The sequence below is a fragment of the Diceros bicornis genome, chromosome 5 (genome assembly GCF_020826845.1).
Source record: "Diceros bicornis minor isolate mBicDic1 chromosome 5, mDicBic1.mat.cur, whole genome shotgun sequence".
NCBI classification, from domain to species: domain Eukaryota; kingdom Metazoa; phylum Chordata; class Mammalia; order Perissodactyla; family Rhinocerotidae; genus Diceros; species Diceros bicornis.
In genome coordinates this window covers 74,647,344-74,669,212 of record NC_080744.1, presented here as the reverse complement: position 1 = coordinate 74,669,212, position 21,869 = coordinate 74,647,344, and the positions used below count along the sequence as shown (strand labels likewise).

At 38.7% G+C, this 21,869-nt stretch overlaps 1 protein-coding gene across 2 annotated transcripts in view; it reads right to left on the bottom strand.

Annotated features, from left to right (window-relative positions):
• Positions 1-21,869, bottom strand: part of GABRB3 (gamma-aminobutyric acid type A receptor subunit beta3) — a 201,221-nt gene that overhangs the window by 12,375 nt on the left and 166,977 nt on the right. For both annotated transcript variants that reach the window (XM_058542249.1, XM_058542248.1), the window contains 2 exons: positions 20,277-20,414; positions 3,881-4,033 (listed from right to left, as the gene is read on the bottom strand). In XM_058542249.1, the coding sequence (XP_058398232.1) occupies positions 3,881-4,033; positions 20,277-20,414 (291 nt within the window). The remainder of the gene's footprint in view (positions 1-3,880; positions 4,034-20,276; positions 20,415-21,869) is intronic.

The window sequence follows — 21,869 nt, the reverse complement described above, 5'->3', positions numbered from 1 at the left end:
GCACTCAGCCTGGTAACTGCAGCAGCGAGGAAAATGGGCATGGACCCTGGCTTCAGGCCCATCAGCACTCCCTTCACAGTAAGATTTTGTGGTGAGTGCTCCGGTGTTTCTAGTTTGGGCTCACATGAGCTCTTAGCTTAAAATTAAGGCCAAGGTATTCACTAATTCCTTGTGACATTTTAAATCCTATCTAGATACTGTGGACAGTGGTGGACTGTAGTGGTTCGCAGCCTGCGTGGTAGAACCACACGGCCCAAACCAAAAGCCCAGCTCTGCCACTTCCCTGCAGCATGACCTGCGTGAGCCTTGATGGGTCCACAACCATTGTCTAAGCTGTTGTGAAGTCTAAATGCAATGCCTGAAAAGCAATAGTGAAAGCTAATAAATGGTAACTGGCATTGTTAACACTAACAACAAATAATTGTATTATCGTCATCATTACAGAAAAACAAATTCTTCAGTAGCCTCTAGTTTCTTGTCAGGAGATCCTGACAGTCTTGCCTTGAACTTCCAATCTTAAACGGGACACCGTCCAACTGCAGTATGGGAGATGGCTGAGTGGTGCCTTCTGTGTTCTTTGTACCTTTACCAAGCTATCAAGGCTTTCTAATTGTTAGCCTCAAATTATTTCTCCTGTAGATTATGTTAATGAAATATAATTTAAAAACTGCATTTATAAAGATGACTATGAAATAAAAATATAACTTGCATCATTTAATCAAAAGGTATTTTATTCCTCTTCTTTGTGATCAAAATAATGTGACCTAAATTATTTTAGTATAAATTTTCACTTTTAGAAGGACCAATTATATTATTCACCGAGAAGTGGACTTCAGGGTTTTGAGGAAGACCGTCTAATTACGACTCCCAACTTTGCAGTTTAGTGGCTTCTAACACCAACAGTTCAATGGACCTAGGGGTCAGATCCCGGGCAGCAGAAGCATAAAATCCTGAAGTGTACAGAGTATCTGTGCAGCACACTGGGTGAAGAACCACATTTCTCTTCTCAATTGGGAAGCAACCTCAGATAACTCTAGGTCCAACGGTGCCCTGAGCCAGAGAGAGAGTGCTCCATGGAGGTCTTTGCTGAGCACCCCTCTATGCAGGCCTGCACCTTTAAGACCTCATTTAGAAACCAGGTGCATTAATTGTGGTGCAGTCATTCAGGATGAATGCAAACAGCACTCTAAGCATTTCAAAGGGTGTGGTACAGGACAAGACATGGAAGCGTGTCGGGGGCGGGGGGGAGTTCTCTCCAATCAAAGCCCTCCAAACCATGGCCATATCCTCTTAAGGAGCACAGAGCACATTAGCACCTTAAAGGTTCTGAGGGATCCCTCCTTCAATAATAATAATTAAAAATAATTCTTGCTTAGCTTTTTTTTTAATCCATGGTTTTTACAATGTAATAGACCAAATAACTCTTCTTTGAAGTCCCTATTGACACCATAGAAATCACCTATAGCGGTTAGTGGGGCATGCCCTGGGGTCAGCTAACTAGGTTAAAATCGTTCTTCTGACACTTAATATTATATGACTTTGTACTAGTTACATAGCTTCTCTGTACCTCATTTTTCTGCTCCGTAAAATGGGAATAATAACAATAAACTGGGCACCGCCTATTGTGCTAATAGATAAGGTAACTGCATTAATGGCCTCACAGAGAACCTGCCACCTGAGTATTTGGTAAGTCTCAGCCTTAATGAGTGTTGTTGTTATTGAGCATTGGTGACCCTATGATATACTTTCCTTAACCAATTGGAGGTAACCAACTGACATTTCCCAAACTCTGCAGACCCAGGCTCAGAGACCATGTTTTACATAGGCAGAAGGTGGGACAGAGGGAAGGAGCGTGCTGGTGTCTCACTCTGAAAGCTGGACCTGTTGGACTGCTGTCTGCTTAGCCACTATGGCCCTAAGATCACAGCTGCCTTGTAGACCTCCAGGCCTCAGGTTGACCCTAACACTGATCAATGCCCATTCACTTCTGCCTCTGCACTCACACCTGCCTCCCAGCCTTCTGACATCAATAGAACCTGGCAGTTCTCCAGTGGCAAAGCCTTAGTAACTCTGAGCAGACCACTCGTTTGTCCCAGAGAAGCCACAGCAGGATGATTTAGGTTTATAGTAATAATATTAAGAAAAAGTGAAATCTAATTTCATATACTGTAATGAGGTTGCGTTGACTACAACCCACTTCAGTTAGATTATCTATTTAATATTGTGGAACACAGTCTTACAATTAAGGAGTTATGGAATTTGTATATCCAGAAAATTTAGAAATTCACATTTTCAGTACAGCTCACTCCTATGGATGCCAGATAATTATAGTTCTTTGGTATTCATATTTCTCTAATGATCCGAATAACGACAAATTCTCTGGGGCCGATTCACTGGAAAGCTCACGAAGCTGAAGCCTCAGGTCTCCACTTGCATAGGCCTCTTCCAGCCTTGGGGAGAGGGTCCCAGAAATTTTGTATTTGCATATTTTATATTCTTTTTCTTAAAGAGAGCTCCTGAAATTGTGCAAGTTAACAGCTCTGCAAAATTTGGATCTGCCCCCGCAAATTCGTTTTAGCTCTGACTTTTCCGGGTGAGAAGCAGATAAAATAGCTTAACAAAGAGTAATCTAGAAACATTAAAAAAAAAAAAAAAAACCTACAGAAAGGACTGACATTATAGGGTAACCTCTGCAGGCTGCAGACAAATCCCGGAGATATTTTTGAGAGACTCTTTTCTTACCATACTCATTAGAAATACATGACAATTAATACAGCACTTTTAGTTTTTTGATACTTTCTTCTCTCCAAGTGCTTTTTTATTCACCTAACACCTTTAGGAACAGCCATCTGATTTTCTTAAACCATTGTTATATGTTATTTCCTGGGGGAAAAAATCTAATCTTAACTGTAGCTCTGCAAGTCACGTACCTGTGGGTCTAAACCAGACATCCACATACACACATGTACACACCTTCTCCTAGAAAAAAACGTTAATCAATTTCAAGTTCTGGGAAAAGACGGTAAACAGAAAAAGGAAGAAAGAGGGATAATCTTAACCCTGAATTCTTATGCTTATCTCTAAGCTGATTTACCAGCAAATGTGTTAATAATTCTTTTCCATCAATTTTAAAAAGTATTATTGATAATTTCACTTTTAGGAATAAAATTCAACCCTACCCAAAGAAGGGATGGACCGCATAGTTGCTCTTCAGCTCTGTACTTACCTAAAACGTATTTAAATGATTATTTTGTCCATGCAGTTTTATAATAATTAGCCTAGTAGAGAATAATGTTTCTGAAAATATAAGCCTTCCCTTAGTAATAAAACAATATTAGAAATATTATTTGAACCTATAATATATATTGTACATCAGCTAATAATATAGCTGTCAAATGACTAATGTCCAGAAAAGATCAATAGAGCTCTTGGGAATCATTCAGAATCTAATCACATGTTTTAATGCTCATTAAATTGTGTAATTCCAATTATATGCTATAATATTTGACTATTTTTCTGACTTAAAAAAGAAGAATGCACAATTAATCAAGTCTTCTTCCTGGGCCACAGAATAATTTTGAACAGGAGATGTTAATCCTTGCTTTAAAATTAGTGTCAAAAATAGTTTTATCACGCAAATATTCGGCAAGCATATTTTCCCTTTCATGGGCATGAAAATTCACATTTGAGCCTTATAATTAAATTAACACATCAAGAGAATCGTGCATGAAATTAGTGTTTCAGGATAAAAAGTGACTATACGGGCAAGACTGGTGTCATGATGTCAAAAAATTGCAGTTGAACTGTAGTCTTTGAACTCTTAATACTGTAATGATACGGTTACTTTACATTTTAGATATCATTTTAAAGTAGCACATACCAAGGGCAACTCTAGCCGCAGATGCATCATAATTGATCCAGAAGGACACCCAGGAGAGAATCGTAATTAGTATAGAGGGCATGTAAGTCTGGAGAATGAAGTATCCAATGTTTCTCTTCAACCGAAAGCTCAGTGAGAGCCGAGGGTAGGCACCTACGGTAAACAGACAAGGGTTACACTGGAGAAAAGACACGGCAGGCAAAAGAGTTGGCTTTGACTTCCAGGGATCAACAGCATGCTCTTGAAAAGCCCATGAACTGAGAGGTGGTCCACAACGGTGCAATTTGCGTCTGTCTGCCTGATAGTATTTACAGAGGAACTGGGAAAGAAATGATGTTCCGTCTACTTATACGGTAATGACGAGGTACTCTTTTAAGGCTAAGTGTTCAGCTGAGAACTAGCCTTGGGAAAACTTCGGGAAAGATTTTAGCTTAGAAAACAGAATAACGCCAAATATCTTATTTTTCAGTTAATCGTCTCTTTCTTCTCCACAATAGATAGGAAAGATTTGGCTCAAGGCTTTACTGAGCAAAATGTTTTTTACCAGCTGTCCCCTATCAGCCCATCTAGAGTGACACTGAGCACAGATGTTTAAGGCATTGACCCTCGAGCAACTGGGATAGCTCAGGGTGCCCTGAGAGCTGGAGAGGCACAGAAGCAGGTCCAGTCTCACAGAAGGCAGTGGTGTACCGTGAGATGCTCTGCTCCAACCACAGAAAAGGCATTAAGGAGAGCCTCGGAGAAGCACCTCGTCTGGTTTCTTGTATGCGAGTGAATTCCAGTGCTAATCTTCTGACGTGCACCACAGCCTGGAAACCCCACCACCACTACCATTGCAGAGTGAGAAAATGGCCCACTGATTATGCCACATTTCGTTATATATTTGCCTTTTCTGTTCTATTTTGTTTTTCTTGGAGCCAGGCAAGTGTATGCACCATTTTCTCCCATCCACTTCAACAGGCCACTTCATCGGTTTCAAACCTCTCGGCCTCTGATCTTCTGGATTCTATTGAAGCTGATAGAAGGTCAACCAGTGAAAACCGAGTGGCCGTCTCTAATCATCAGCTTCCTTGCCTCCTCCCCTCCCACCCTCACTGATGGACTGTGCTCTCTTCCTGAGACTGCTGCACTCTAAGCTTCAGGAGACCTTGCCTATCTTGATCTCCTTCTATTCCAAGCCTGACAGGCTCCTATTCTCCTCCTGCCCCCAAAACGTGCATTTTCCAGACTTTATTCCATGTCTCTTTCTGTTTTTGTCCCCATATTCTTTCCTTTAGCAATCGATTCACTCATGACAATTACTGCTATGTAGAAGACGAAAGACTTATCTCCAGGCTCCTACTTTAGCATCACCCACATTTTCAGCCAGAATTATATAAATGAGAAAAGAAATGACCTAGGAGACCCGACGCTTAAAGGTTGATAATCTGGGAAATTCCTCCCATTGTTTTTGTGGGTGTGTACGGGTGTGTGTGTGTGTGTGTGTATAGTTTCCTTTACACGGCTCTGATCAAATGCATATATATCATACTGTCAGCACAGCATAAACATTTTCATACTCATTACAAATTATTTGTAAACACAATTTTAAATTTTTCCTCATTTTCTATCAAATATACACATGTACTCTACAGTTTATAAATACATTTTCCTGAACGCTGCAAATTTAGGTTATTTCCATTTATGCAAAACTATAAATAATATTCTTAAGAATATCTTTGAGTAGAGTCTTTTTGCTATATTTAGACTTATTTCCTTAGAAGGACTATGGCAAAAGAGTAATTGCTAGGCCAATGTTTAAGGCTTTTGATACATATTGCCAAACTACTTTGCAAAAAAATCATACCAGCCTACATGCCACTATGAGCACTTTATAGAAGTGCCTATCTCACTTTGTAAATATGACAATATTACATAATATTTCTTAACAGTAACTTTTGCTAATTTCCTTGGGAAAAAATTGTCCTTTTAATCACTTTCTTTAATGGATTATTTCCTAAATGTCTGTTTTTCCTCTGTATTTAATCTCATAAATGATCTGATTACACTACTTATTCATTTTTCTCATTTTTTGTTCCTTTTGCTATTTTTACTTATTCATTTAAGTTCTTTTGATACTAATCCTTGCTTGAATTCTCTGCAAACATTTCCTCAGTTGTTTGTTTTAAAACTTGTTATGGGTTTGAGTGGGGACATATAAAATACTTAAATTTTTGTATGTAGTTGAATCTGTCTCATTTTCTCCTTGTTATTTTTAAAACTTGCTTATAGGCTTAGAAAAGTTTACAAGAGAGATCTAACCACAAACCTATATTGAAGGTTGGCGATTATTTCAATGTTTGATCTGAAATGAATGTGTACGTTGATTTTTGTTCCACAAACAGCTAACCAATTTTCCCAACACCATCAATGGAATAAATCTTCCCTGGACATAGATTTGATACACGCTGTTGTTTTTTTTACACTCCATGTATATGTGGATCATTCAGTGTGATGCACCATTGAGCTGGGTCAGAGGCTCATTGTGGGCCGTGACATCTCCAGGTCCCTGGCCCTATGCTCCATCCACACATTCCGGAAGCACAGCATGGACTTACACTCTCATCCTATATTCAAAATCTTCTATGGCTCATTGCTTCCCATAAAGGTCAGAACACTCATCTGGGAATTTTATTTTATTTTGGGAAAAAAAAAATGTTTTCCCAAATTAACTTCAGTTTTATTTTCCACCATGTCCCTGAATTAAGCTTAATATTTTCTAGCCAAAGAGTGTCCTCACTGCCTCAAAATAATTGTCCATATTTCCTGCCTCTGCTGATTCACACCCACTGTTCCTTCCTCAAGAAATGTCTTCCCTTATCCATACCCCAAGGCCTTGGTCAAATGCCACACCTTCCAGGAATCTTTTCCTCTTCTTCTCTCCAAATGTACATAATTACCCTCTTGAGTTATTTTCTTTCTCATTAAAATTATAATTGTTAATATTTACCAAGGTGAGATCTTCCTTAGTAAGTTGTACAAATCCCAAGGCAGAGTTCGTGGAGTAATGTATTTTTCATATACTGTAATGCCCTGCTAAATGTCTAAATCATCTTTGGTTATCAATAAATACATCTGTATGTTGAAAGAATAAAAATAGGTATATTTGATCTATTTATGTGACTCTTTAGTAAGTTAAATACTCAAAATATTCAACATCTTTATTGAATCTTAGTTTGAAATCCCATGGCAACTTTACAGAGGTAACTTCAGTATTGGATCTTAGTTTGCAATTTAATGACAATCTTATGCTTTTCTCATCACTTATCATTTGCTGCTCCTTGCTTCAGATGTTTGCCACTATATCTATTGTACTTGGAATGTTGTTTCTATCCATTAGGAGAGATTGGCTTATGCTGCGGCAACAAAAGGCCCTCCAAATCGCAGTAGCTTACAACAAAGATTTTTTTTCTTTCTTGTACTACATAGCCACTTAGCTTCCTCTATCTGAGACACTGCTGGACATTGTGGTAGAAGTGACACACACTTCCCCTCACATTTCATTGCCCAGAGCAAGTCTTATCGTCAATCTTAATGTCACTGGAGTAGGAAAGTTAGTTCTCGCCCAGGGAAGAGCAGCAAATATATTTTGAATGATAACACAATCTACCATATTCTCCAACTTTCCATTTTCCAAGTCAACTTTCTGAACATTTTCCAAAGTACCTCTTCTTCAGGAAAACTGTTCCCAACAGAGGCAAATATTGATACCCAGGCAATGAAGTATAACTAACACTCTCTTGGGAATCCTTGCCCCCTGCAACGTGGGGGCCAATGACATGACTGCATAGTCAAACATTTGGAAGATCATTAGAGACCTTGAGGAAGAGGAGACTAATCTGATTTTAAAACTACCTTAGTCTCTGGAAATTTGCCAAGATACTCATTAATACAGAATTGAGAAAATATACCATTTTCTTATGTATTTGTTTAGTAAACACATTCTATTTCTTAAAAGTGAAATACCACCTCAAATCAACAAATTTTTTAGGCATTCACCATATGTCCCACCCATCCCAGTCTCATAATCCCAGAGGTGGGAATGGTGAGTGGAGCAGACAACAAAGATGAATAGGAGGATAGTCTATGCTCTCAACAAGCTCCTAATCCATGTCAGAGAGACGCATACAGAACTGGCCTTGGTAAAACAGAAATAAAGGCTACTCTGGAAATACAAAAATATTCTAGGACATGAGATTTAGTGACGCCCGAGAGGTTTCACGGTATCTGAACTGAGATACTCCTGGTTGAATAAGATTCTTTCCAGGCAGGGAAGCAGGAGAGCCTTCAAGGTAAAGGACCCAGCAGGGCCAAATGAAGAAAAGCCTTTCAAGAGGCCGTGAGAGAGAGACCTCAGAATGTCAATAAACACAAGAATCCTCAGAGATGTCAAGACTGCTCTTCTAGGTAAAGGCTTCTGCCATTTGATGTGCATCTTAAAGAGTGCATAAAAGTCTTTTTGTAGCTCTGTTAGACAAAGTCCTTACACTGGCATGACAAATGCCATGATGTATGCTGTATCTATGGGGAAAACTCCACAAATGATCATAACTAGTGACTAATAATTTAAAGTTGAGAAGTAGTGAGTCAGCTGCACCAAGACATACCCTTCAAAACAGCAATAGAAGCTTAAAAATTACAACAGAAAGGCACAGAAGCCCTAAAGCCTGTGTGCCAATGAAGATGTGGCCAGGTTCCCAAGTATACACTGAGCCAAGAGTCAAAGGTACAGTCCCTGAACACAAGCGCTTCATTCCAATTCAGGGCTTTCTTGGCAAAACTATCTATTGAAGACGCTGATCTCAACTCTTTCTCCTCAGATGCACTAAAAGTTATGGCCAGAAACAAGGCTCCGGATCTCTCATCCAGCCTAAATTAATATTGCTCCCTAAGGCATTAATATTGTTGGAGACCTCGTAAAAAATGTGGACAGAGAGTATCACGTCACCTTCGTGGAGTGATAAGAGCCACTCAAATGTATCTATCAAGTAACAAGCTGAAATTTTAGCAACCACAGCAGGGCTGACCTATGTACATGTGCCTCTCTCCCTTCAAGATGGCCACTATGGGGGGCTCTCCCACCGTTGCCTAAGAAGCTCTGTGAGCTCAGTGCTGCTCTTCGGGGTCTTTATCATGCTGTTTCATTCATTTATAATCTAACTTTTTACTTTATAATACAACCTAAAATTCAAAATAGCATTATTAATTTTCTCACTCCCATTACTTGTCATCTTAATTATTATATGTTCAAAAAATCCATGAAAGAAAGGAGATATAAGAAATAGGAGAGTGAAGAAGAAAAACAGGACTGGAGCTCAAAAAATCTTTTTCAAAGACTGTCTCAACCAGGCAATTGTTCTCTTTCTGATCCTCCACAGTAAAACCAGAAGGTTGTATTACGTGACTCTGGAGCAAAGAGCAGGGGTGTTTGAACGATCCAGGTTTAGCCTCATCATTTATTTCAGATATTCTTTTGGGAAACTATCCTCTCAGACCATCAGTTACCAGGGCAAGAATATCACAAGTGACAAAAGAAAAAATAGATAAATTCTACTTCATCAAAATTAAAAATTATTATGCCACAAAGGAAACCATTAAGAAAATGAAAAGACAACCCACAGAATGGGAGAAAATGTTTGCAAATCATATATCTGATAAGGGACTTGTATTTAGAATATAAAAAGAACATTTACAAAAAACAAAAACCACCTAATTTAAAAATTGGCAAAGGCTTTGAATAGGCATTCCTTCAAAGAAGACAGGAGAAGTGTCAAATAATGAGCACATGAAAAGATACTCAACATCAGTACTCAATAGGGGAATGTAAATCAAAACCACAATGAGATACCCCTTCCTACCCTCATACCCACTAGAAAGGCTACAATCAAAAAGACAGACAATAACAAGCATTGATGAGGATGTGGAAAATTAGAACACTCATGTACTATGTACTGCTTGTGAGAATGTTAAATGGTGCCCCCACTTTGGAAAACCGTTTGGCAGTTCCTCAAAAGGTTGAACATAGTTACCATATGACCCAGCAATTCCACTCCTAAGTACATACCTTAGAGAAATGAGAACATATGTCCACAGGAAAACTTGTACACAAATATTCATATTAGCCTTATTCCTAATAGCCAGAAGGTGGAAACAACCCAATGACCATCAACTAATGAATGGATAAACAAAATGTGATATAGTCATACAATGGAATATTATTCAGCAATAAAAAGGAACAAAGTATTGATACATGTCACAACTTGGATGAACCTTAAAAACATCATGCTAAGTGAAAGAAGCCAGTCACAAATAACCATATATTATATGATTCCATTTATATGAAACGTACAGAAGAGGCAAATCCATAGAAACAGAAATTAGAGTAGTAGTTGCCTAGGGTTAGGGGAGGCACGTTGGGGGAAACGTGGAATGACTGCTGATGGGTATAGGGTTTCTTTATGGGGTGATGAAAATATTCTGAAATTGATTGTGGTCATGAGTATACAACTCTGTAAATATACTAAAAATCATTGAATTGTACACTTTAAATGAGTGAATTGTATGGTATGTGAATTATATCTCAATAAATCTGTTATAAAGAAAAAGAATACCTACTACATACATTTTACTGGAAATTAGATGGCTTAATTCATATCAAGTACCAAACATACTATCTGATGGTCCCAAAGGCATGCTCAATAAATTCCTTTCCATTTTCTTTCTCTGTGGTGCCCTCTGTGCTCAGGATTCTGTAATCTAAGAGTTTTTACCATTTTGCATATTTTAAAAATCATATTGGAAGTCTTAAAAGCAATTACCAAAAATGAAGGTAGACAAGAATTATTTTTGCAAAGGACTTGTGGGGCAATGAATTTCTGAAGAAGTATGACTTCTGTAGTGAGACACGTTTCATAGATCAGAAGACCTTAAAGGAAAATGATTTCATAGCAACAGCTATGTTAGTTAAGCTCTCCTTTGGCACTGAGAATAATCTTGCTCTGGTCCTGCCATTTTGGACTGAGGGATTAGGGGTTGTATTTGGCTAGGAAGCACAGGTTAATTGTCTCTAAGAATCCTTCTAAGAGAGTCAATGGGGGAAAAAAGAATGGGAATTTGTCTCTGGAATTTAAGATTAAGTTAAATTATAAATGAGATGCAGATGGTAATTCCTTCTTTTAACATTTCACTTAATATCTTCTTTAGACCTATAGTAGGTGTTATTTATAGACCCACTGGGCAATAATTTGATCATAGGGCTTTAGTGTAGGAAAAAACTAAAGCTTGGAGTTCACAAATAGACTCTAGAAAAAATTAAGTCATGTATTAAAAATGAGACATGCAGACTTGAAAAACTTGCAATTTGTCGTAATCATTAATGAAAAGCAAAATGGTATTTTGAAAAGTGATTTTGAACAACAGAAAATTCACATTTCTTAATGGAAATCTTTCATCCTCATTCATTTTTGGATCCTTCTCTTTCTTTCATCTAATCTTGGTGGAAGTATTTTGAAATAAAGTTAGAATATATCAGTCCAAGTGTACTCCAGAAAAAAAGGAAGAGAAATAAAAACATAATATAATTAAAGCAGCATATTAAATAATCTGTTCTCCATGGAGCTAGCAAAAATCTCAGTTTTTTAGCTCAAATAAAACTAAAAAGTTAGGAGTAAATTTCAGATTTGGCAAAAACTATACATCTCAAATTTTGCTGGTCAGCAGAATTTACATTCAAGACCAATACAAAAGCTGAAGTCCCAATCTGGCGATCTTCTGTCCAGGGTGATATTTAAGGGACTCTTTGAATGTTAGCTGGATATATTCGTTGAAATAAATTTAATTCAGCATTTCTTTTAACCTTATCTCCTTACCCATCTGCTAGTCAATTGCTTTGTTCACATTTTCACAGCTTGCTATTGTTACAACCAAGGACTTAAATCTCCAGACCTTAAGCTTTACAGCACTCTCCTCAATAGCATACTATTCTGGACAAGTGCTTCCTCTATATAATATTATCAGAAAAATACAGAGTTAAATGATTTACATTTTCCAAAATGTGATTATAAAAAAATATATTCCAAATTTTCTTCTTTTTTACTCTCATGTATTAGTAGTCCAAACTAACTAAGAATTAAATATTTAAACAACCATAAACTTTTCTGAAAAATAAACAGGAGGGGGGTATTACGGAATAGGTAATCATCCCACTGGAAACAACTAGAGAAAGACAGACAAAATTTGAATACATCTCCTTAAAGGCACTGAAGCTAGTAAAAATCTGGGCCAAGATCTGGGAGAAAAAGAAATTGAGAGAAGTGAGCCCCATGTTTCAGGTAGCTGCAGTTTCTAGAAGAGAAAGAGAAGCTAAGCAGAACATTTGACAGACTCATGGGACTAAGGGGCCAAAAACTGGAGACAGAGACGGAGTAGGGAAGCTTTATTAAACTCATAGCTGAGGGCTAGGATTCTAAAGAGCTCTGCCAAAAATGCAAAGATAAACCAGAAGGCCTCTAGCACGAACAAGATCTGAATCCGAACCCAGAATTACCCAAATCCCAGAAATTAGATGAAGTTTGTCCTGGATTACTAATGCCTCTAGCTGCCCACCAGAGGCAAGCACATATCCTCTTTGAAGAAAGAAAATATCTACAATATTTCCATGGATAATAATAGCAGATTAGACACAGATAAAGAGAGAACAGTTGAACTGAAAGATAAAGCAGAAGAAAATTTCCAGAGTGAAGCACGAAGAGAAAATAAAATGAAAAATACAGAAAGGACGGTGTGATATATAGAAGATATGGTTAGAAGACCTAATATTGGAATTGTTAGAATTGGAATTGGAATCCTAGAAGAGGAAGAGGGGAGAGAGAATGGAGCAAAAGCAATGATGCCTGACAACGGTTCGAAATGGCTGAAAGATCTCAAGCCAAAGATTCAAGAAGATCTTTTTGAAGAGAATAATTACAGAGAAAACTTCATCTTGGTACATCATAAATGCCAGTGAAACCAAAAACAAAGGGGAAAATCATATAAGCATCCAGACAGGGAGGAAAAATAGATTAATTTGAAAATAGCACCAATTAGACCAACAAATAAATAGAAACAATGGAAGTCAGAGACAATGAAATAATATCTTCAAACAGAAAAGGAAAAAAATGCCAATCTAAATTTCCATAATAAGCAAAATATCCTATAAGAACAAATTTGATATAAAGTTATATACAGATTAAAAAAAAACTGTAAGAAATTTGTGACCAGGAGATGACTATAATGATATAAAATTTATATATAAATGTAAAAGACCAAAAATAATCAAGCCAACAGTAAATAAAAAGAAATAGAGGAAGGATCTGCTCTACTTAAAGCTACAGTAACTAACCAATGAGGTAAAGGTACAAAGATGAATAAGTAAACCCAAGGCACAGAATAGAAAGTCCAAAAGCAGACCCGTGCACATACAAACAGTTTATGACAAGGTGTTGCTGCAGAGCAATGGTGCTGAGGAAAATAATGAAACCTGACCCATACTTCACACCATTCACAAAAAATCAATTTCACGTGGCATTGTAGGTCTCAATGTAAAAAGGACATTTTTGTAACACATTATAACCTGTAATAAGCTTGCATCCACAATGTATACAAAATTCCAATAAATAAACGACAGACAATTCATAAAAGAGATTTGCACAGATAATTCACAAAAGAGGATCTCCAAATAGCTAGTACGGAAAGGTGCTCAATCTCACTACTACTCAGAGAAATGGAAGTTAAAACCATGAGATATCATCCAACACCCAGCAGGTGACATCCACGTGAAATGTTAGCAAGGATGTGGGGCAAAAGGAACCCTCATGCATTATTGGTATGAGTGCAAATTGGTATAACCTCTTTGGAAAAGTCTGTCATAATCAATAAAGCTTGAACATTGACAATTCCACTTCTAGATATATACTCAACATTTGTGTGTGCAGATATTCACAAAAAACAAGTAAAAGAATGTTCATAGTAGCATTACTCATAAATGTCCACCTGCAGTAGAGGGAATAAATAAATTGTGATGTATTTACACAGTGGTATAACAATGAAAAGAAATGAACCACAATGACACAGATTTCATAAAGATAATATTGAGTTAAAAGAAGGCAGTTGCAAAATAATCCAATTAAAAACAATCAAACAAACAAAACAATTCTCTATTATCCCATTAAATAAGGTTCAAAAATAGGCAAAAATTAACTTTAGTGTGATAGGATAGTGGTTTCCTTTGGGAAGGAGGGAGGTGAGGAAACTAGGAGGGGTCATAGCAGGGATTTTGGGGTGCCACAGACATTCTACTTTTCAATCTGATGGCAGTTAGATGATTATTCACTTTATGGTAATTCACTTAGCTCTACATTTATATTTTTAACATTTTTCTGTATGTGTACATCCAGAAACATTATAAAATTACCATTAAAGTCATAAAATCTGTAAGTCTCTGTATAAAGAAATAATGCATGAGAAAAATTCTAAACTTTCCTAGGAGTGTCTTCTTTAATTAATTACAGCCTATTAGAAGGTCCACCAACTAAGGTTTGACAATTTACTTAAAATTGTCACATATTTTTTGATGAATTGTGAACTGTTCACTTTAAGGACATTCAACTAGGTATTTTTGGCACATTCCAAATACTTTAGTAATGCGTGTATATTTATTATGTTTAATTAAACAGAAATTAGATAAAAGAAGGAAAATCTTTACTGAGATTCCTGCTTGAATCACTGGTTTAATTTGAATAATTAGAAAACGATATATTAGCTTTATTAAATATTTTTGAGAGAAATTTTTAGACCCCAACTTTTAAGTGATTACAGATTGTCTATCTAAAACAGGTTTAAAAGTTAAATTCAGTAAAAATTTCTTACACTATTCCCAAAGCTTATACAGATGGCCAATATCTTTTCAGGTTTCAATCTAAAGAATTTCAAAGACTAATCTAAGTTTGCACTTATTTTAAAAATACATTTTCAGTATTTCCTGAAACTCAACCATAGATCCCTAGTGAATTCTAGAGGACTAGATCACCCGTTAAGCAAACCTATTGACTATAGTAAAAATATACTTTATTTAAACGGTTAAAGCATAAATGAAAGACCACGTAGTCTCACATATAGGTAACAGCAAGCTGAGGAGGGAGAGAATCCCTGTTGCATTGTTTCTGTTTTAATCTGACCTCCTGTCTTTTTCTGAGAAAGCCTTATTCACACATGTTTTCAGGTTTGGCTTAATCCTATAGATCGTAGGTGTCAAAGAATAATCTGAGTATTCACTTTATAAACTCTTTCATTAAAAAATATAGTTCTGGATCAAGAAGGAGTATTGGTAATAGATCCAGGACTTTCCAAGAAATCCAGAGATTTAAATAGTGAATGATATACAAGGAGCCTAATGAAAATTTTCTTTTTTCTCTTCTCTGTTTGACTTTCAAGGAGAATCTGTATTTGCGGTTTCGGCATTTTGTGGGAATCCTGAGCACACGCTTATGAACAAATAAATTAATTCAAAAGATATTTATTGAATGCCCGATACATATGAGAGTGAGAGTAATAATATATGACAGCTGATAAAGACGACAGAGTCACTGTGTGATTCAAAGCTTTCTAAAGGAAAAGATAATTGGCAGAGATGCTCAAGGAAGGCCAAACAGAGGTACTGGTGTTTCAACTGTCCGTTGATGAATGTACTGGATTTGGATAGAAAAAAGAGGAAAAAAACATATCAAACGGAGGCTATAACAGGAGCAAAAGTCTTTAGGCAAAATGCAGGAATGCAAGATTGGAGGAGAGAAAAAGAGTTAAACGCAGCAACTAAAACAAAGGCTTTGTGTTGGGGACACTTGTGGGTTAAACTGAAGAGGAGAGGTAGGAGCTAGATTTGGATGCGAGCTGAAGGAGCCTGAAGTCCATGCTGCGGGCAAAGGGAAGTCATCACAGGGTTTGGAGCTGGTAACGGCTCAGCGAAAACAGTGTTGCACGGCTACTAATCTGGCAGCAAAATGCAGCATGGATTGCAAGGCTGAGGCGCATTTCTTGCCACTGAGGATTTCCGGGTGTTGGATTAAGCAATTCTAGGTCCCTGGATTAGGCTTTTGGAGGCCTCCAATCCCAATGTCAGTTTTTAGAAACTTGCATAAAACCATTGCTCATCAAGAACACTCATTAATAGAGGAATGTAAAGGTGGGAGTGAACAGGCAGGCACAGGAGACATTGTTTGCCATCCCAACTATTGACATATTTTCTAAGAACCCTTATAACATTAACATGCACAAGCATGGAAAATGATCATCTAAAATAAAGCTTAAAAAAACTAGTCTTTTAAATCTTTGTCAAAAAATATATCAGGGGTTCCTATTTGTCAGGAACCTTGGGGATTAATCTTTGTCCTTTCTAGCTTTACTATGTAAATTTGGTCAAATCATTATCATCCTTGAGCTTCAGTTTTCCTATACTGTAACTTGGGCTAATGTATTTGTCAACTACTAGTCTCCAAGGAACATTAGTAAAAAATATTTAGGGGACAGCGCCATGGCTTAGCGGTTAAGTGCATGCTCTCCACTACTGGCCGGCCCAGGATTTGGATCCGGGCGTGCACCGACGCACCGCTTGTCAGGCCATGCTGAGGCAGCATCCCACATACAGCAACTAGAAGGATGTGCAACTATGACATACAACTATCTACTGGGGCTTTGGGGAGAAAAAGGGAAAAAAAGGCGGAGGATTGGCATTAGATGTTAGCTCAGGGCCGGTCTTCCTCAGCAAAAAAGGAGGAGGATTGGCATGGATGTTAGCTCAGGGCTGATCTTCCTCACAAAAAAAAAAAATGTTTAAAACCTGGTGCTATAAACTATAATATAGCATGTCATTATGGTTGGAAGTTAAGTTAGAGTAATGTGATCTTGCTTCATTTTCTTTTGAGTTTAAAGAGGTTGAATATTTTTTCTAAAATCTATTTGCTGAATCATGGTAGGAACTGAATAATTATTTGTTAAACTAAGACAGTCCTTCTTTGTTGTCTTTAAAGCACACTTACGGACACAGCTCTTCTTTCTGGGCAAAGTTATACCTAATTTCCTCCCCAGGTACAAAGAGGTTTTATGTGGATTTTTCTTTTAACACATAATATTTTAGTACATTAAATATTTGAATATATAATGTCATTAATTTATAAAGTGTCTCTTTTGCAGAAATGATCCATTTGATTAGGGGTGAATACATATGTAGTAATGATGGTCAGATTTCACCTCTCAATTTAATAACCATTTGCTTTTCAAACTATTGGGTGAACTAAGCTCTGGGATATGTATTAGGGAGACAAATACGAACCCAAACAATCCCTACTCTTACGAAACACTCAGACAAGCAATGACGAGTCAGTCACGTCATGACCAACAGTCCAGGAGAATAATGTCATAGATTTTCTAATATGCAAAGCTCTGGTGAACCACCAGAGTATCTAGTCTCAGACTCCTTAAAACATGCCTCATTCCTGGTCCCACACATTTTAACTAATGAGAGCTATCAGGGCTTACCATGGGCCAGGCACTATTCTAGGCTCTTTATTTACACTAACTCACATAATGCTCTCAACAACCCTATCAAATAGATAGTATTAATATCCCTGTTTTTCAGAGAGGTTAAATAACTTGCCCTGAGTCACACTACTAGCACGTTTCAGTTAAGACTTAAGTTCTGGTGATCTGGCTCCAGAGTCTGTGTTTTTAAAGCCTGTACATACTGTTTCTTGAACATATCTAAGCGAGGTCTCTTACTGTGGCTTAATTCCTGCTAAACACCCCTCTAAGTACGAGACTCCAAGACGTCATCTGGGGAACACTGCTGAAACCGTGAAAGCCCAGTGAGAAATCTCATGGGACAAGACACTCTCTGTTTCCCTCTGACCCCAGGGCCTTTTTACATCCTAAATGCTTTGTTCACCTCCCCAGGGTCCCGACCTGCCTCCACCCACTGTCCTGCAGACTCCGGTGTGGCAGCTCTGTGTTCACACCCCGCTGGATGGAACCACATGGAATATTCAACATGTATTCTGTCTGCCTGGTCCAAATAAACCTCTGGCGTGTTTGTTCTTTCCTAATCTCTTTTCTGAGAATTCTTTCCCAGGCTAGAGAGTCCCCCAACCCAGTTTACTGATTGAAATCTCATTAATTCAGAATACTTGTGGAAAAAAAAAATAAATTAGTATAATATTTAATTTTAAAATAATTTTAAACAATGTGGCTTATGACGTTTCTACATAAATAGGTAAACTAGAATAATTTTAAAGTGCAAGATCTTTGAAGGATGGGAGGTTCATAACTGACGGATATGGAGCCCTGGCTACCCCCTGCAAATGCAGAAACTTGGTAGCACTGGAAAGAAGACATGAATTGCATTCTGATGGCCTGATGGCTCTACTCATAGTTTAAATATTCTCCCCCATACCTGTAGTGTATATTTTCTCCAGATGTGATTAGGATATGTTCTACCATACACATACTTAAAATAAAGACAAAGACGACATCTGAAAAAAAAAGTGCCCCTGAGTGGTTTTGAGCTAGAGGATTCAGGAAGACCATTCTAAGTGGTTGCAGTTTGCCGTGGAAGCACTGCACCCTCCACAAACACCTCATTAGGCTTTCTGATGAGGCTGAATGAAAATGCAATAAGAGATCCTCATGGCAGCACCCCACTGGCCATAACCAATTTTCTAGACAAAGGCAGGCATGGGCAGGATTATTCCACTGAGGGAATGCTACCCCTGTGTTCCGAGCAGACCTTTTGCTCATAACACTTGGAGCGTGGAACAGCTTGATCTCGGTTTTAAAAGCAATAAATCATTTTATTTAGTGCCTCACGGGGCAATTTTCTTGGTTGTGGAAGTTATTCCTTAATGAGAAGCCCATGTTCCTGCTGGATCTCACTGCCCACCCAAGGTGAGCACCCTGCAACCTCTCTAGAGACCGCAGGGGCATTTGCAGGGCACCTTGCAAGAGCGGATAAAGTGGCACTGCATGAAAATGGACCTTAAACATTTGGGCTTTTGTCCATTGGCTCTTAGAGGCCAGGGTGGAGAGGAGGGAATATGGTGCTTGACTCATTGTTCACTTGCTCAGTGACTACTGCTGCATGCCTGGGATGTGTTAGGCAGTCCACAAGGTGGGGACGGAGAGGGGTAAGCCATGAGTGAGACAGGTCCCTCCTAAGGGAGATGTATTCTTGAGGATGCAGGCACAGCAGAGCTAGATGGCAATCAGTGCAGTGCTGTGGGAACACAGAACAGCCACTTAACCCAGCCTGGGGAGACAGCGTGTGAGCAGAGCAGGGTCAAAGAGCCTTCCCAGAGGAAGCAGCATCTAGATTAAGTTAAAGGAAGAGTAGGAGGTCGCCAGGTAAAGGGACGCAGGTGGCTGTGGGTCACAGGCATTTAAGCCAGAGGCAACAGGCAGAGAGAGGAGGCCTTCCCGATTCATGAGTGCCATCACAAGACGGGGGCTATTTCCCACCCACTCGTTGATGTTTCAGCTCTATTATCAGGAAAAAGCTGAGGTGGGAGGTCCCTTCATTTAGCATTTTCTACCCAGAGTTTGTGGACTTTATCATACCTTACAGGTTACAAAGCACTTTCATTTATTATCTCAATTACAATATGCAGCAGTCAATAAGTATACTGAGAAAGCACTACACATTGTAAAATACACATGGTTGTAATTTAATAAAAGCTCAGCAAGGACAGACAGGAGAGCAAAAGATACCATCTCAGTCTTTGGACTGTTGAAACAAAGATGACAATGAAACCTAGGCCAGGGCAATCTTAACCAGATAATGTTAGGAACAGATGACTGTGTCTGAAGAGGCATCACTAACTGTAGGTGGCCCAAGTTCCTGGACCACCAAGGCTGACTGCTGGCCCAGAAGTGGACAGACGGTCTCTTACTTCTGAGAGAACAGCATCTACTCCTCGGGTCTTCTCCTCTCCCCTTCCTTCCTGCCTCAAGGCCATCAGTGGTCTCTTATCTGCCCCGATGAGAGTTGCTTACGTTATCAAACATCAGTTAGTTAAATTCACCCTCAGTCTTTTAACTTCCCAGTAACCAGCCCCAGAAAGCATCTCCTCGTCAGGTGATCCTTCCTACCCATCAAAGCTTATTGATCCCCTTTAGATACAGAGAAAAGGGGTACCTAAGACTATGAATTATTGATGACAGTACTTCTTTGAATGACCCAGCACTGTGAGTCAGTTGCAGGGTATTTCATAAGTAGAACATCACAGCCCAGGCAGCCAGTGTCCCTCCAGGGAGCATGAGTGGATGCAGGACCCACCTGTGGCAAAGACGACATTCCTCGAGACCAGACGATGCTCCACGATGGAGAATTGTGGGAGCTCAATCCTCTCCACTCCGGTGACAGCCTTATCACCACCGCGCCAGTAAAATTCAATGTCATCTGTGGTGTAGCCATCTGCCAGGAGAGAGAAGCAGGGACATTGTGGAAATGAAACATTATCATTTTGTCTACATGCAAGGCTAAAGAAACTGTCACTAATAAAACATAAGTAACAGCTTGCCCATATTTGAAACACAGTTTTGCACCACATAACAACGTTTTGGTCAACGACGGACGGTGGTCTCATAGCATTAGTATCATATAGCCTAGATGTGTAGTAGGCTATACCATCTTGTGTAAGTATATCCTGTGATGTTTGCACAATGATGAAATCGCCTAATGACGCATTTCTGAGAACATTTCCCTGTTGTTAAGGGACGCACAACTGCAGATTTGTTTCATGTACATGTCTATGAGAGAAGTGTCATCAAAGAACCATCTTTTGAATATTCTTGTGTTACCTCTGCTGTTTGATTTGAATGAGGCTGCTGTTGAAAAGTAGGGAAACTGGGGAGGCTGAGGGCTTTGACCAGAGCTGTTTGCAAAGCCGAACTGTAGAGCTGGCCTGGACATTGCACAGAAATGAATTTAAAACATATATTAATAGCACTGAATAAGACGGTTGTAAGAAAAAATGAGTACTCAAGTATGAAGAATTCTAGAATGGCAACACCTCTCAAAAGCTACTGAAAAGTTAAAACACTGGGGGTGAATCTAACCAAATGATGTTTAATAACATCAGAAACTCTCAGAGCAAAGTAGTGTTCTCGGCTTTTTTGGATGGTTTCATTAGGTGTTCCTGGCCATGAGGTTTGCTATCCTTAGAAATGCCTTTTGCTGGGACATCCTTGACCCTTAGAGATTTGTGCAGTGGTCTCATTAGAAAGAGGAATGGTCATCAGCTGGATTTTAACTCCAAGCCCAGCTCTTAGCACAGTGTTCATGTTCACTTGGTAATCACTCCATGCTTCTTGACAACGAGTAAATAGGACAATCAAGTCTGATGTTACTCGTAGCACCAAGGAGTCTTCTAAAGGATTAGGTCAACTTTATCAGGAAGGCCAATTAAAACTCACACCTAGAGAAAAATACCCTATCAATATAACGGACTTTTTGATTTGAACATATAATACAACCAAAGGCAGACACTCAATATTTGACATTAGACAAATAGACCAAAGCTATGGGGATGACTGCTCCTCAAGACTAATGCCACCTCCCCAGTCCCATCTGCTATCCTCCCTCCCTGGATCATGGTGGTCACACCTTCTGTCTCCTCCCTTCCCTCTGACTTCCTTACATTCCATTTTCACCTGGCAGCTATGATGATCATTAATAAAACACACATCTTACCACCGCCACTTCTCTGCTTAAAACCCTCAAATGTTTCCCAACGCAATTAGCAAAACAAGTCCAAACTCCTTACAAGGACCCTAAGAATCTACAGGACTGGCCCCTGTGTACATTGTAAGTATGTACACTCCTTCTCCTTCGCTCACCCAGCCCAGACCCACTGGCCTTCTGACTGTG